This window comes from Cryptomeria japonica, chromosome 5 (genome assembly GCF_030272615.1).
Source record: "Cryptomeria japonica chromosome 5, Sugi_1.0, whole genome shotgun sequence".
Lineage (NCBI taxonomy): Eukaryota > Viridiplantae > Streptophyta > Pinopsida > Cupressales > Cupressaceae > Cryptomeria > Cryptomeria japonica.
In genome coordinates this window covers 192,274,097-192,291,703 of record NC_081409.1, presented here as the reverse complement: position 1 = coordinate 192,291,703, position 17,607 = coordinate 192,274,097, and the positions used below count along the sequence as shown (strand labels likewise).

General features: G+C 33.5%; 1 protein-coding gene across 1 annotated transcript in view; it reads left to right on the top strand.

Annotated features, from left to right (window-relative positions):
* LOC131043279 (endoglucanase 16-like) overlaps positions 1–16,014 on the top strand; it is a 35,911-nt gene extending 19,897 nt beyond the window's left edge. Inside the window, exons 2-10 of the mRNA XM_059220479.1 lie at positions 2,637–2,780; positions 2,899–3,111; positions 3,194–3,394; positions 3,517–3,594; positions 3,685–3,837; positions 3,929–4,037; positions 4,128–4,291; positions 4,372–4,682; positions 15,747–16,014. Coding sequence (XP_059076462.1) covers positions 2,637–2,780; positions 2,899–3,111; positions 3,194–3,394; positions 3,517–3,594; positions 3,685–3,837; positions 3,929–4,037; positions 4,128–4,291; positions 4,372–4,682; positions 15,747–16,014 — 1,641 coding nt within the window. The remainder of the gene's footprint in view (positions 1–2,636; positions 2,781–2,898; positions 3,112–3,193; positions 3,395–3,516; positions 3,595–3,684; positions 3,838–3,928; positions 4,038–4,127; positions 4,292–4,371; positions 4,683–15,746) is intronic.
* The last annotated feature ends 1,593 nt before the right edge of the window (positions 16,015–17,607 follow it).

The window sequence follows — 17,607 nt, the reverse complement described above, 5'->3', positions numbered from 1 at the left end:
GATCACTTGGAACTTTGTCATGCCAAAATGGGAAGTACTTTCAACTTGCAATCCGGATTTCAAAACCCGAAATTGGGAAGAACTTGATTTTTTCACCATTGAAACTTGATTTTTGGACTAAAGAAGGTTAAGTCTTTGTCCAAAAAAGGGAAGAACACATTTTTCTTGTTTTGAAACTTGATCTTTTGGATCAAAGAAGGTTAAGTCTTTGTCCGAAAAAGGGAAGAACACAAATTTTCCTCTTACTTGCAATCAGGTTACTAAAACCCGAATGCAAGTAAAGAAGGAGAATTTTCAAAGGGGAAGAACAACTTTTACTTTACAAATTTCTTTGTAAAATGGGGAATTTCCTCTCATAAACCCAATATGAACATGAACAAAACCAAAACTTAAACAAGAACATGCAAGGAAAGAAACAAGAAAGAAATTAAAAAAAAAAAAAATTACCTTGCAAAGATGAGGAGAGATCCAAGCTTGTAGAGTCAACCAAACATGGAAGATGAAACCCTTTAAATAGAATTTAAACAAAGGAAGAAACTTAGCCACACATGGTGACCAAAGAAAAACCGATTTGCTATAAAAATGCCATAAAAAATGCCAAGGAAGTAGTTCGAAAATGATTTGATTCATCATTAAATACAAGAGGAAGCAAAAATGATTTAGAATTGAAAACATACCTTGACTGAGAAAGGTGCGAAACTTGCAAAAAAACATGACTGGTTTTTAGGGCGTTTTTGCAAATCGATTACCCAAAACGTGCATAAAACGGTTTGAATGAAGTTTGGAATCCAACGCCTTTATGATTAAATCAAAAATGCCTTAGGAATGGGTAGATTCGAACCTCCAAACCATGGCAAATGGCATGAATACAAGATTCAGAAAAAAAAATGTTGAAGAAGACAAATGGCAAAAATAAGTTTGATAGATGCATAGAACAAGGGTTTGAATCCTTCAAAGTTGCAACAAATCCGCATTTGGAAGGAATCCCTATCTTTCCTCCAAAAAATTTGAACCCAAATCAGTTTGCAAAGACATGGGAGAAATTTCGGGTTTTAGAAATGAAACAAGAAGTTTTCAAAATGTTCATATTTTTGCCTCTAAGGCAAATTTTGGGTTTTAGAAAAGGAAATACAAGTTAAATTACTTGTAATAGGGAAATAGAATTCCCTTTACAAGTGATTTTACTTAAAACATGTAAAGGGATTTTAAAATCCCTTTTACAAATGCTATTTAAAAATAAAAATAACTTTAAGTTATAAAAACATGTAAAGGGGTTTTAAAAAACCCATTTACAAGTTTTACAAAACACTTAAAAGTCATTCTACTAGTAAAGGGGGTTTTAAAACCCTTTTTACCAGTTTCCAAAAACTTGTTATTGGAGAAAAATTCCCCTACAAGACCAAAAGCTTCAAGGGGGTTTTGAAAAACAAATTACCAGTTACTGGCAATTATCGAAAAATTCCCCTACATTGAAGCAAAAACATAGCAAACGGACTCGAAACGCAACGAAATTCGAAACATAGCTTGGGGATGGATCAACAATCGATCCAGTCCAAGGATGGGGCGAATTTCTGCCTCGGGAAGCGTGCCATAGAATAATTTTTTTCATTTTTTAATAAAAATTTCCATGTGATAGTCCAATTTTTGAAATCAAAAATTGAGGACAACAGAACAAATATGTACAAGTTAGAATATATATAAAGATAGATAAATGGTTAAAACATGATGAAAGTATAAAGATAACTGTAAGATGATTGAGAAACTGCTGAGGACATGAACTAAAGATGATACAAGAGCTTATCACATGTCAATATATTACTCCACTTAAAACATCCTATGCATTAAACACAAAATTATACATATTTTATCATTAAAAATATACTGCCATATATTAATATTTTTTTGTTGGAAAATATGCAGCAGCCGAGCTTGCTTGTAAGTTTATACTGCATCGCAGAGCAAATGAAAGTATATCAACACTGAAATCACTTTTTTTTTTCCGGCAGGAATTCAAATACACATGTAAGATGAATATAAGAGGGCGATGATATACCTTTACTTTAGCACAGCAGCGCAGACAACGTGAAAATACATACACACAGAATTCACCGTTCATTTATTTGTTTAATTATAGCGTAATTGACACAGATGTAATGTGCATATAACTGGGCGATGATGTAGGTGATCCTTAGCAAATAGACTCAAATATGTTTTCTTTCCATAATAATGTTGTTAACTATTGTTGTGGCGTACGGTCTTGAAGTAGACTAGAAGAATTTCATGACCAAATTCTTGCAGGAGTTATTAACTTTAGTAAAAAAATTATGTTTTTCCTGTACGCAAGCAAATTACCCGTGCACAGCCGGTCTGATTAAATCTGTTTATCAAACAAATTATTATCACGCAATGAAATAATATATATTACCAAAGTTCATTAATGTCATAGCCGACTTTAGTGCTATAAATGCAGTCGCGTCCGTTGGATAATCAAAAGAGAGAAAGAGACAATTTGAGAGATATAAATAAAGCACTAAATTCTAAATCGCATATCAAACCAAGCAAGAGGAATTTATATGGCTAGGGCAATGGAAGCGCTTTTATCAGTCGTCTTGTTGCTGTTTTGTGGTGAGTTGCAGGTGGTTCATGGAGAATTCGATTACAGGGATGCGCTATCTAAGTCTATTCTTTTCCTGGAGGCCCAACGATCGGGTAAACTCCCACAATCTCAGCGAGTAAACTGGAGAGGAGATTCTGGCCTCACAGATGGGCAATGGCAAAATGTAAGCACTAGCAGAAAGAGAAATAGATGTGAATTTGTTTAGAGATAGAAATAGAAGTGGATCATATATAGTATCACTCTTGACTTTATACAAAATGTTGTGTGCAACTCAACTGCAGGTTGATCTTGTTGGGGGTTACTACGATGCAGGCGATAATGTAAAATATGGGCTTCCCATGGCATTCACTATCACCACACTCGCTTGGGGGACACTCGATTATGAGAAAGAGTTGAAAGCTGCAGGAGAAATTGAGAATGCAAGAGACGCTATTAGATGGGGCACTGACTACTTTCTCAAGGCTAGTGCAACTCCAGATCTGTTATGGGTTCAGGTACAGCAGCTATCGTAGAAACTAAGATGCTCAGCATTTATTGAAAGTCATGAAAAACTAATGAGGTTGATGCATGAAATAGGTCGGAGATCCTGAGGCAGACCATCAATGTTGGGAGCGTCCAGAAGATATGGACACTCCCCGAAGTCTTTACAAGATTGATAAAGACACCCCTGGAACAGAAATTGCAGCAGAAACGGCCGCAGCCTTGGCTGCCTCCTCCATTGTTTTCAGAGTCATAGACCCTCGTTACTCATACCTTCTCCTGCAACGTTCTAAATCGGTATGTTTACTAACACCTAGCTGTTAACTAACTCTCTAAAATTAACAAGTTTCATCAATCCGTTTTGGGAAAAGCTTATACATTCATCTTCTTTTTAACGGGCCATTTATGTTTCTCTTCAGCTCTTCAGTTTTGCCGATCGATACAAGCGCACCTACACAGGAGAGTGCCCCTTTTATTGTTCTGTTTCAGGCTACAATGTAAGTGCAGAATTGGGTTTTCTTTTCTTTTAACATATGCACTTGTAACTAGACATTCCAGTTTTAACAAGGACAGGATGATAAATTCAGGACGAGCTTCTCTGGGCTGCATCTTGGCTATACAGAGCTACCAAATCCCCATATTATTCCAACTACATTAGCCAGCACGACGGTCTAACTGCATATGTCAACGAATTTAGCTGGGACCTCAAATATGCTGGAATTCAAGTGCTCCTAACAGACGTAAGCATAGATTGATTTGTGCAAATTTTCAAAAAAAATATAAACTAAACATACTCTACCTTAAAGCTAACTTATGCACTTCATCAACCAGTTATATTTTCAAGGTGAAGCTCAATTCTCAGCCTACAGAAGTCGTGCAGAAAGCTTTGTATGTTCAATTATTCCAGGCAGTCCCATTCGTTCTGCTTATAGCACTCCAGGTTAGGAATATCTCTCTAATCCGCTCACCAGTTCCTTCCTTTTCTAGTGAAATCCATCAAAATGATGTATAATTCTTTTGTATGTTACAGGAGGTTTGCTTTATATTAGAGAGGGCGCCAACACTCAATATGTCACCAGTGCTGCTTTTTTGTTGGCAAGATATAGTGATTTACTATCGGCTAAGAAGCAAACATTGTCATGCGGCAACACTCTCTTTACAGCCAGCGATGTTATGGGCTTTGCAAAGCTACAAGTAAGCACACTACATGTATTTGTATTTGTATTTTGGAGAATAGGAATATAACGAATCCTAATCATACATACCCTTTGCAGATTGATTATTTATTAGGAAAGAATCCTTTGGGCATTTCATATATGGTTGGATATGGTTCCAAATATCCAAGTCAGGCACATCACAGAGGAGCATCTATAGTTTCCGTTCATCAACAACCAGGGAAGATCGAATGCGTTGAAGGTTTCATGGACTGGTTTCCCAAAGATTCTTCCAATCCAAACACACTAATTGGCGCAATAGTTGGGGGACCAGATAAATATGACCGCTTTCAAGACCTCAGGACCGAATCTAGTATGCTTGAACCTGCAACATACATAAATTCTCCTCTCGTTGGTGTTCTTGCAAAATTGTACACAATGACTTCGAAAAACTAACAGGCAGTGTTGATCTGAGGTAATTCCATTACAAGGATGTCTCTTTTCTTGGACATCAAAAAAATTATTGGAAATCTTTCCATCAATCATTGGAAATGATAGATTATGCTCCAGTGAGAATATTTCCAATTACGGGAGGCAATATAAGAAAAGGCCCCCAAGAAGAAATATTAATTCATTATTATTTGGACAAATTTTTAAATTAAAAATATATACTTAAAATTAGATATTGATTGTATGTTTTGTGGGATGAAATAAATTGTAAAACTCTTAATGTTGTAAAATTTTACTCTATTGTTTCAGAGTTGATCAAAATAAGATAGAATAGTATAGTTTTACATTATATTTTTTTAATTTACTTTTTAAATTAAAAATATATATTTAAAATTAGATATTGATTGTATGTTTTGTGGGATGAAATAAATTGTAGAACTCTTAATGTTGTAAAATTTTACTCTATTGTTTCAGAGTTGATCAAAATAAGATAGAATAGTATAGTTTTACATTATATTTTTTTAATTTTGTAAAATATAATTTGGTGAAATTATATATAATGAATTTTGTTATGATTGAAAAATATAATTTTTCATCAAAATGTAAAGAATTGTAAATAATAATATTGATTCACATGGAGAGCCAATTTACATTGATAATAGTATAGTGAGCCTATTAACAAAAAAATTTACTTTTCACCATTAGTTTGACAATCATTTATATGTCAAACTATTAATATTTAATAATAAACATAATATTTTCAAAACAAGTAGCATGCAATGAAGAGGTCTATGAATTTTTTAAGTTTAAATTTAAATGTTAGTTCATTTTCATTTAGTGCTGATGACTCTAACAAATAAAATATTTTGATTTTTTAATTTTAAATTGTTTAATTTGTTACTACATAAAATCTTAAAGGATACAAGTCGAGTGGAGACATAAACTTTAAATAATTAATAAAATATAGTTTTAAACAATGTAGAGACAATAAAACTTATGTGTCTATATATACTTAATAGATCATTCTCATTCTCTTGATATTTTTTAGCTAGATTTTTCCAAGATATTTATCTTAGTTTATTTTTTAATGTCATATAAGAATTTAAGATTATTATTTTATTACATTGAAAGACATTATGCAATTATATTAAGCCTCGTGGAAGCTGCTATTGTTGTTTATATATAAAGTTATCATTCTCTTAGAAAAAGAAACATTCAACATTTCCACTATTTGTCACACATTAAATAAATATGTATTTTTATTTTGAATCTGATTACATAATAATCATTAAGGAAAAAAGAAAAACCACCATAAGGTGATAGGAATGAATCTCACCAGTATTGGGACTAGCCAAACTTGCATTCGGTTGAAGCTAGAATTGTTGGGAAACTAAGGTTCCTGACCAAAGATAAGGATTGCATTCTTACTTTATTTTGGCCTTAGACAAGGACCCCATAACCCTAAACTAGCAAGAGCCCAAATGATACCTTGATACAAGGGAAGAATAAACTCCTTGCATTATATCAAACACAACCATGGACCACATAACATAACAAAGAAGAACTAATTGTCATTTGAAACCAATGAGTTTTGAAAGGAACCTTGAAACCCTGAACAACACCTTGAGATGTAACATGCCTAGCCAAGGAAGAAGATAATAGTGGACCCTGAAACAAAAGAAATAAGAGCCAAACCTACCTGAATATGGCCCAATATTGCCAAACAACAATAGAGAAAAAAGTAGCAATCAGTTGAAACAAAGCCAAGAAAAAGAGAGGATATTTAGAGTGAAGAAGGTAACAGATTACACCTTGGAGGAAAGGATGTGAGTTAAAATCTTGGGTTGAGAAGACCTTGCACATTGACCTTCTAATTGAAAAAATGCTTCTAGCTACAAACTACCATATTAGAGTTGAATACTATGTATACTTTGTTGTTGAGGCCACCTCTATAGGCTCAATGACAACATATTGTACCATAGCATCCACCTCTATAGGACCTTTAATGAAAAAATACCTTCTAAACTATAATTGCCATCTCAGAGTCAAGACCCTTGCATATCTACTTCTAGAGCCGCCTCTATAGGTGCAGCCATGGTGTTCCCCATCAAAGAGTCCACCTCCATAGAACCTCTAGAAGAAAACTATGCTCTAGAGACCACCTCAATAGGAATAATAGTAGAACATCAAATAGTGAAAACCACCTCAAGAGTGTTAGTCAATTTAACCACGTTTGTTCTAATATTTTATTAAAAATAATTATTAGTGAAATATTTTTGGAGTGTCATTACTTAGGGTAAAAAAGAAGTTCAATTTTATTTTTGATAAGTATTTATTAAACATTAGGGATATGATACAATTATTTTCCGTGAATGATCTAATCAATGTGGATCTATTTCATTTATCCTAGGTTATCATGGGGACATGTCTCCTCTAAAGGTGTTCATTCTATTATTAAGTCAAAGCATTGGAATGATGAACTTGGTAGAATTTGTTTTATTCAAGGACTAAAAATAAATAGAAGGTTTCTTGTTGGTGTAATGCTAATTTTTTAGTGTCATATGGATCCACAGAAAAGAAATGATATGCTCTTATTTGTATTTTATTGTGAAGGTAGCATGAAGGGTTTTACCTTTGTGCAAGCCTTGACAAGTTTGTATTGCAAGGCGCTAGCTAAGTGTGCATCAATCCTTTATTTACTACAATCAATTAATCTCATTAATAGGTGATTATTCTCTATTGAGATCTCTTTCTATTGATTTATGCATATAATAAGAGTTAGTCATTTTTTTCTTTATTTTCTAGCATTAAGAATTTTTCTATTCCTTTGTCTTTTTGTTATTTTTGTCAATTGTTAGTGTTAGACAGCTCTAATATTGAGAAAAAACTGAGAGGGGGCGGGGGGTGAATTAATTTTCTCACAAGTATAATAATTAATGCATATTATACACTTTATACCGGAGCACAAAGAAACCAACACAATGAAAGATAAAACATGAAAGCACAATACACACAACACCAATATTTTCACATGGAAAACCCGGTAAAGGGAAAAACAACAGTGGGAAACCCTACCCACAATCAGATAATACTTCTGCAGTAGTATGTGAAATAATTAAAATGGGGACTACACTTGCAATCTTGCCAACCACCTAGAGCGCATTGCTCATCACAAAAGGGAAGTTTCAATGACTTACAAAAACATTGGACTACAATCTAGAAAGAATGAACTGTGGAAGTAGCATATCCTAATGCCTGATACAGTTCCGGTTAAGCACAGATGTCTAGCCTGCAACATCAAATCCTTCACAACCTTTCGCTGAATAATATATCATTGTTCGCACATAAACCTTTCTTTGATAATGCAGACATAACCATCAATGTCATTCATATCCAAATTACATGAATAAGTCACCTATAAATATAAATCATCAACCTTATTGATAAGGTGGGCTAAACCCTAAACCTATGAGCCCATAATTACAAAAATTATATCACATGATATCACCGGACCAATATTATGATTTACATTACATAGCATGGACCTAATTCAAATTCCCAAACAATTATATCCGTCGCAAATCACGCTAAGACCAATCCTCAATACGTTTCACCAACTGGTAGAAACCCTTAATATAATAACACATAATATCTAACCGGATCCAAATAGGACCATCATATCAGCACACCAACCAATACGAAGCCACCAAACAATTACAACATGATCAAGAACACCTTCAGCATGATAAGAAACCATTTCCATAAGCCAAACAAAAATCACTTAACCATATCATAAAATATCACCAACCAGTAAAGCTAACCGATACCAAGAAATATTGACCCAAAACATAAGTGATAGCTTCTGGAGTACCAAATCATGAACCAACTGAATATTATAAGCATGTGGCCAACTTGAATAACCATCCAAAACTGAATCCAAGGATTTGATCATACCGAATCAAAATCACATCCAAAACCAAGACAAACATCGTCTGATCGGGATAGGTCCAACAAGGATAGCAGAACCATATCCAACTGGGATACAGTGTTGACATCAATGACAACACTTAGCAAATCCAACATATTGCCAACAATTAGCTCTTTAGAAAGAGAGATTAAATATTAAGGGTAGAGTTCAATTATATATTGTTGACATTGATCGAAGTGCATTTTGTTTTGTGTGAATTGTTTGCAATCCTTGTTAAAAGGCATAGAGAAATGAGGAAAGAATTATCTAGATCTCTTTCTCATCCATAGATTGGAGATAAGTATGAAAATTCACTGACAACCACCTAGGACACTTTGACATAGAAAAAATTTATTACCAAGGTTACTACCCCAAATGATAAATATTAAGACAAGAATGTAGTGGCAGACAACATACATTTAATTGTTAGATTCCCATAGGCCATGAATGCTCTAGATCTAATGATCAATCATATGTTTTACTATGATACAAACCAAAGGGTCATGGTAAATCAATGCATGGTATATGTAGACCTAACGACATAGTGCATTGCTCAAACCTTCAAAATTCTTGCATACACATTCATGAGTAGATTCAACAGGGTAAAGTATTCAATGAAGTCATAAAAAATATGGAGAAACATAAAAGGAAAATGTACATAGCCTAGGTAGATGATAACACAAATCAGAAAGCTATATCTAAATTTTCCAAGATTTTACATAAGAAGGATTTTTCAATAAGACATAATTGATATCATCATATTGTTAAGAAGAACTTAGTTAGACTAGAAAATGTTTGTTTATAGCATTGTACTATTGATAATTTTGTACACCAAGGTCTCATATTGAAGACTTTTAGAGTGATTATGCAGATGATGAAATAAGGGCAAGGATGTATCGCATATATACTTTGGCAAGGATGAAAAAACTTGGGTCATATAATGTACCTCCTCAAGTGAGAGAAAATGATGAAAACATAGATTAAATATAACATGTGTTGTGAAAAATATTAAAGAACAACTAATACCATACCCTAATATTGTAAAACCCAAAGTAACTTTCATTGATGAAATAATGAAACCAATCAAAGATGCTAGTCAAGAATGGCTAGAAAATTATATAATAGCATCTAAGTAAAAAGTAACAACAATCACATATGCTATTACTGGTAATAAAATAAAACATAAGACTATAGAACAACCTAATTATAATGATTTCAAAGCAATGAAAAGAAAATTTATGAAAGCTAAACAAGTAGATTCAACAAAGTTGGAGAAAGATGATGAAATTTTGAGTAAGGTAATCAGTAATTTAGTGCAACAAGGATAACCTAATCAATCAACAATATCCCTCCCAGTCAATATAATTAGAGGACCTAAAAGTATTACCATGTGCTCTACATATTCCTAATATATACTTGTCGCTTAAATGGAGACTATGATAGGCCAATCAACAATGTAGGCCATAAAGTTTCGAAAAAAAATAATGCAAGGTTTATCAACCAGTAGCTAGTTTTATTTTTTTATTTTTTTATTTTTTTCCATTAGTTGAGCCAACCTTAATGGTTGGAATATTAGGATAGATGCCACAAGAAACGAGTAGCAAAGATGAATATATTACTCTAGAAAAGATACTAAGAGAGGGAGAGAATAAAACGGTAAAATAATACAAGGAGAGAATAATGAAAATTGAGTCTGCCTCCTCTTTATCCAAGATCTCTAGAGGAAGAGGAAAATCAAGAATTACAATGACCTTAAAGTATAAGACAATCCTCGAGACATAAAAGCACCTAAGGATGTCATGAAATACATTTAGACAATGATGAGCAAAAGTAATCCAATAAAGCAAAATGATGTTCCCTTTGTTAGCTCAAAATAACAAAGAGAAGAGCATACTAGTGAAAATCCAAAAATATAAGATGTGAATGATATTTCTAATGAGGTAGTTGAAGACCAATGTCAAATTAATAATGATTTTCTTGGGATAATTGATAACCAACCAGTTCAAGATAAAGAACTAGTATCAAAACAAGAGCTGCAGCACAACGAAGTTCCTGCCAAGGATTGCAAGAACAGTCATGTGTTTTCGTTTTGTTGAAAAAAGACTTTTAAGAATAACTCAACTTCTTGTGCGAGAATGGTCATGAATTTGTTTTGTTTTGTTCAAAAGACTTGTAAGAAAAACTCAGCTTGTTGATGAGGTCACTTATAGAAGCTCAGAGCTTGTTATACCTGTATCTGCTGAACTTAATAAACTTTCTGATACCAAAAATAATTAACATTTGATTTTCTTGAGTTCATCTGTAATCTCTTTTACTATGAAAAAGGCAAAATAAATAGTATCTTAAATGTACTTCCATCACTACAAGAATCTGACTCGAACAACGTTCACATTCAAATCTCAAAGAAAAGTGTGGTATTCACTTACATTGAAAAGTATTAAATCATCAAAACAATTTTTTTTTGGTAGTGTGTCATTGAAAACTGAATATGTAATAAAAGAAGAAGCAAATTGCAGAAGTGATTCTCATTTAATACAAATAAAATGTGAAATGAAATATTGACTCATTGTTTTTAGGCCAAGCTAACATATATAACTTGTTGAGTAGCACTGAAATAAAGTGGCAATGTTGCTCAAAAAAATGTAAATTTAAATTGACATGCAAGAAGGCGATAGAGCAGGGGATTAACTAAAAATTTAAAATTAAAATTATTCACCAATAATTCATATATTGGTAGTACGAAGCTTTTATATATTTATATATGATGCCAAGAGCCTATAGAACATCTTTCTTTCACCCTAATTACAATAGTTAAATTTCAACTTACCTAGAGGCCCTAAGAGCCTAAAAACATGGGGCAAGTTATCCTATCAATATTTGTTCTCATATGCAAGAAAAATATGGTTTAGAAACTTCCCCAAAAACCAGAACTTTTTTTAAAGTGCTAAGCAGATCAAGCTCACTCTAGTCCTTATCATTTTATCGAGAAGAGGAGAAAATATCAAAATATCACTCTACTTCAATGGTTGCGTGATCAAAGGCAATAATGTTGCAAACAATTTTTTTTTGCATTTAAAATGTCTTTGATCTTACATGATAATAGCTGAGAAATATTATCTCAAGCATATTAACATCACAAAATATTAGCTTCATGATTTCTCGGTTAAAGATATTTATGTGTTGATGCAGCCATGGCCATAAATCATCGATATGATCAAAACCATATCACCTTTATCATACCCGTATGACCCTTCAAGACAACAAGGTAAGAAGAAAGGTTCCTAAGATCGTAGAGTATCTTGACCGTCTACATGTCAGACAACACCAAAACAATAATCTGTATTAATCTTCAAAATAAAAGCAATCCAATCCTCAATGTTCTGCATGAAAGATATATGAAAATCTTATAAAAGAATTAAATATACAGACAAATAAGCATGTATTTTTTAAAAATAGGAAAGCCAATACGTATTCCTAATCTTTAGGAACAGCAATGATAAAAATACAGAAATATTAAAATTTATAAAAAGAAATAAAAACAGAACAACAATGATAAACACCTCTCACAATGTCTGTGTGAATTGCACAAACTAGTTGCATATGTAGAAGAGTAATGATATGGATGCTTTCAATGTATAAAGATATCACAAAAGTAAATTTGAAGTGTTTTTTTACAATCCACGAATTTTGAAACGGTCTTTAAGATCTAAATAGAGCTGTGCAACAATCGTACAACCATTTTAGTATTTTTTTTTCATTTTGTTAAAACCAAGGAGAGACCAAAAGAAACAGATAGATAAAAAACGTTCACACAATATTTACCCTAAAAATTGTGTAGTTTATGTGATTAAAATAAGTAATGGGAAACATTACACAAACCTTAAAAATTATTGGTTGTTAAAGTTTTATTTAATCACCGTTTAAGGGTGCTCCTTGGGCTATGGTAGCTTGGCAAATAATTCGGGTGCCTCTTTCCTTGAGCTCGCGTGCATCTGCCATGCGTTTTCAATGTAAACGGAGCAAAAATCCCACTATTGCAAGAGGATAACTAAATACAGATTCCAACCTACAATAGTGAAGATAAATTCATTGATGGTGCGATAATGAATTAGTCCTCACGGGATGTGCTCTGCACCAATGCCTCCCCATCATAATTATTCAAATGGATTGACACGCCATTTAAAATATATCTGCTTGTTTGCTCATGGTTCTACTATAGCTGAAGAAATAGAAAGAGTTGTCATGGTTGCTAAACTCAGTCGCAGGATATGAAGACTAGCTTGAAAAATATTAGATGATAAAGACACTTTTTCCATCTAAAGAGCGTTGCCACCTCTCACTTTGCATGAAAAAATTCAATCGCCAACTGTTCATCTCAAGCCAGATGGGCATACTCTACACTTGAAGAAAACATCGCTTTAATCTATTGTTCTTACTTGTCTGACATATTAATAGCGCCGGCAATTGCTGACAAAGACATTGTATCTCGTACGTTCTCTCGTATAGAAACTCGCATTTTTGTCTCTGACATTCTGCAAAGACCAATAGCAGACCACCAAGTTTTTTCTTAGTTAATTTGTGAGCTTTTTCAAGTCTCAAATCTCCACAATATATATTAGCAATAGTTGAAACTGACTTGTGATTGACTGCAAGGGAAATGTTTAATCACTAGATAAACACAGAGCCTCCACTATAGTTTCCTGCGGGCAGGAACTAACAAGCACCACCAAGGGAAATTTCATTAGCAGAGTATCTAGAGAGTCCAATATCTTGTACACCCTTGATAGGAGAAAAAGACAAAGAAGAATCAAAATCACTCAGATAAGAGGTTGAAGATATAGTGAAGACAGTCGCTCTTGAACTTCCCATTGTAAAATAAGTTCATACTAAACAGGAAATTCAACTTAGACCAAAACTACAATGAGAAAAGAAAAATAATTTAGATGAATGATTTAAACAACGAGAGGATATTGAACTTGGGTCACAATGTAAACATGATGAAATGGTTGAAATTAAAAATCTGTTAGATCTAAGAGAGGATAGGAAACCAGTTGCTACAGAATAATAGAAAGAGGATGAGCCTAAGGTTTCAGAACAATAGAAAAAGGTGTCAAGATATCCAAAATCCACAAGGGATGTTCAAGACTGGTTAGCCCGAAAACTACAACCTCCCATGTAAGTGCAACTAGTTCCATTAGATTTCAAAAAATCTAATACAAGAGTTAGACACTCCAAAGACCAAAGTCGAAGTCAAGAATCAATATTCCTTCATGAGAAATATTATTGGAACAAAATATATTGAAATCACCTCTCCCGTAGGCAAGAATGTAATGGGTGAAATAACAACAAAAGCTTATCAAGTCACTATGATACAGCTTGGCCATGCTTCTATAAATTGAGAAATAGTGGAATTAAGGGAGAATGCTGACAAACCACTGCTAGGTTGATAAAAGATAATAAGAGAAAGAAGGAATTGAAAAAGAAAATAGTACAGTTATGAGAATTTATTAAGATATTTGTTCAACCTAGTAGTCATTTAATAGAACTGCCTCCTAACCTTGTCATCATTTCAAAAGAAAAATCAAATTTAATAGAAAGAATAAAGTGAAAAGAAGATATATTTGATGACTGGATTGATATTCTTATCAATAAAAGAGAAGAATTTATAAAGGTATTTGTTTGAAGATACAAAGAAGCTGCATAGTAGTGGCGAATAAAGAAATTGAGAGATAATTGTGAAAGAGGAATGGATCAGATCAGTATAGAATTGAAGAGAAAGATAGCCACTTAAAAATTGGATGATAAATGTCTGCTCAAAGATAAGATTTCCTCTACAGAAGACATCTTGACGCTAAAGAAATGGGAGATACAGTTGATTGTTGAAAGAGATAGAGTGAAAGAATGTTCCGAGTAGATGGAAAAATATCTCTGATATAGTTGAGACATTTAAGGATAAAGACTTGGCATTAATACACACCCTCACTCAACATTTCACTAAAGAGAACAATTTGATAAATGGAGATCCATGGGTAAATGATTTTAAACACCAATTTGATAAGATAAGCGGAGACTCTCTCACTCATAAAAAATGAATTCATGGAGGATGCGATGAGGAAAAGAGAGGTTATTAAGAGATATGGTTGGGATGAAGAAACCAGGGTACAAAACTTAAGAAAATATCAAAAATAAAATTAATTAAAAATTAGTTTTAGAGTATGTCAAGTGATGAAATCATGAGTCTATGATATTGGTTTTTAGGATAAAACTTTTCACTGAGATTATGTTGGTAATTTTACACATACAAATAAACAAACAGCAATATCATAGATAGAAATAGATAACAAATAAATGCAAGTCATAATTCGAGAATTATGTGGAGAATGTTGGGAATGTGAAGTCCAACGGTCGCATGACCCTTCGCGTTCTTCCAACTGTTCATTTCATATCTGAATATGATTATATAATGGCTGTGTGCAGCCCATGTATTGGAGTTGATTAATAGAAGTTATTCCCTGCTTTGAGTGTGGATGTAGGCAATTGCCAAACCACGATAAATCATGTGTTGTCTCTTCTTATTGCTTTTCTGTTTCTGTTATTGTTTTCTCTGCTCTTTCTAATCTTTACAATTGGTATCAGAGCCATGTTGGCTTGAGCAAAGATGGAGGAAGAAGGAGAAGGTAAAACTTATAACTTCTATGGCAGTTTTACGTTCCATATAAAACTATGCTTCAAGCGCCGCGTACATTGGTGGGATGGCTGCAAGAAAGAGGGGGACTCAGTTGAAGAGGAGAATCCAGCAAAGGAAAAGGATGTTGGGATTCTTATTTGCTCTCCCCTTGAGCCAGCCTTGGCACTTATTGGCCAAACTGTTAATGGTCAGGAAGTTGTTGGCATTCGTGTGGTGAAAGTTGAACGCCATATAGTCCCTGTATAGACGCTGGAATTTCTAAGTTGAAAGATGTTGAAAAAGTGGTTGTTGTTGAAGAGGATGAACTCAAGAGATTGTGGGAGGAAGAGTGTATGCCATTGGAGACCCAAGCTGAATCTGTTGTTGACTCCCAGGATGAGGAGGGTGCAGATGGAGTGAGATAGCAGGGCAAGGAGGCTTGGGAGAAATTTTGGCTTCGGAGAGCTCTGTGGATGGCATGGCCTTGGCGAAAATAAAGACGCACTCCCATAATGATGACAACCTTTGTGCAGATAATTTCAGAGAAGCCTATGAACCTATGGATTTAGATGACATAGTAAATGATAAAAGTCAGTTTTCTAGTTTGAAGCGAAAGCGACCATTGACAGGAGCAGAGGACAATGGGCATTGCTCCAAGCAGTTTCAGGCATCACATTAAGTGAATTAAAATGTTATTGAGTCTGTTAATGCTTATTCTAATGGAGGAGGAGATGTTTTATCTCGACTAGAATGCATTGACATCCACCAACCTGATTGGATGGATGTGGATGATAGTGCCAACGTCGATAATGAACAACCTGAGGGTGAGAGAACTCGAACTCGTGATAACAATCTGATGGAGTTATTTGATGATGAAAATAATGCCATTGTTTTGTTCCTTGTAAGGTCTGAGTTTTATGTTTGGATATTAGAATCCAATAATTGTGAATAGGTAGATATTCTGTTACGGGGGAGTTCAGGTGATGGTGATGAAGAAATGTATTTTAAACTGGGACAAAGTGGTGTTTCGGTTTTTGGCATAATGGGTGAGTTTGTGCCTGATAGAGTTTTTAACTCTACTTTGATTTGGAAAAGGCTGATTCAAAGCATATGTGAACAAGAGTTCACGAAGCTAAAATCTAGCAAGTTGGTTTTAATGTGAATTTCAAAAATAGAAGCAGGGATGCTAGTGCATGGTTGTGCCAGTTGACCTTCACGGGGGAGATTGTTGGGAATGTGAAGTTCAACAGTCACATGACCCTTCGCGTTCTCCCAACTGTTCATTCCATAGCTGAATATGATTATATAATGGCTATGTGCAGCCCATATATTGGAGTTGATTAATAGAAGTTATTCCCTGCTTTGAGTGTGGATGTACGCAATTGCCGAACCAAGATAAATCATGTGTTGTCTCTTCTTATTTCTTTTCTGTTTCTGTTATTGTTTTCTTTTCTCTTTCTAATCTTTATAGAGAAACTCTTTCGGGAAAAAACTCCACACTTGAAGAGATCAAAGACTTAATAATCCTATAAATGAGTTGCATCAGTGCAACTTCTCCCTTTGAATCGTTGCAACACTTTTATGCTTCAACAACCTTTGAATAACATATGTTTCCTTCAACTCAAGAACTAAATAGATAGGCATGAGAGAAACCATAAATCACAAATGGTTTCTAAAACCATTTAGGCACCAATAAAAAAAAATAGAAAACTTTATCTTTCAACTTGTGATTTTATCCACGTTTTCAAAAGATCTTCCTTATCTTATCCAAGCTTTCATTTAACATTCTCTTTTTCATGCTTTTACTATTTTGACAATAAAAAATATCTTACAAATTGTCACAATTGCATTTAACAATTTTCATGAAAATTAAAAGATAATTACAAATTGAAAAATAATATTTAAATTTAAAATAGTAACAACAAGATTGAGACATTTTATCAACATTTAGTTAATATACATTAAGGCAAGAAGGAGATAAAAATTGATTAAAACCGATCTAGATGCAAAATAAATATTCATTTTCAGAAAGTAAGTTAAGCAAGGATTTTAGTGTTAACTTGTTCATGATGATTTTGAATGCGAAGGACTAGAGTGCCAATTGAAAGGGAGACTATCAATGAGTATTGAATCGATAAAAGTGGTAAAACCTAGAATTGGAGGATTGCTACTTAGGCTTAGTCAACCTAGACGTTTTGTAAAACCTCATCTATCAACTATCAATTGTCACAAGTCTTAGATTTTAGAGTTAGTTTGACTTTAAAATATTTTT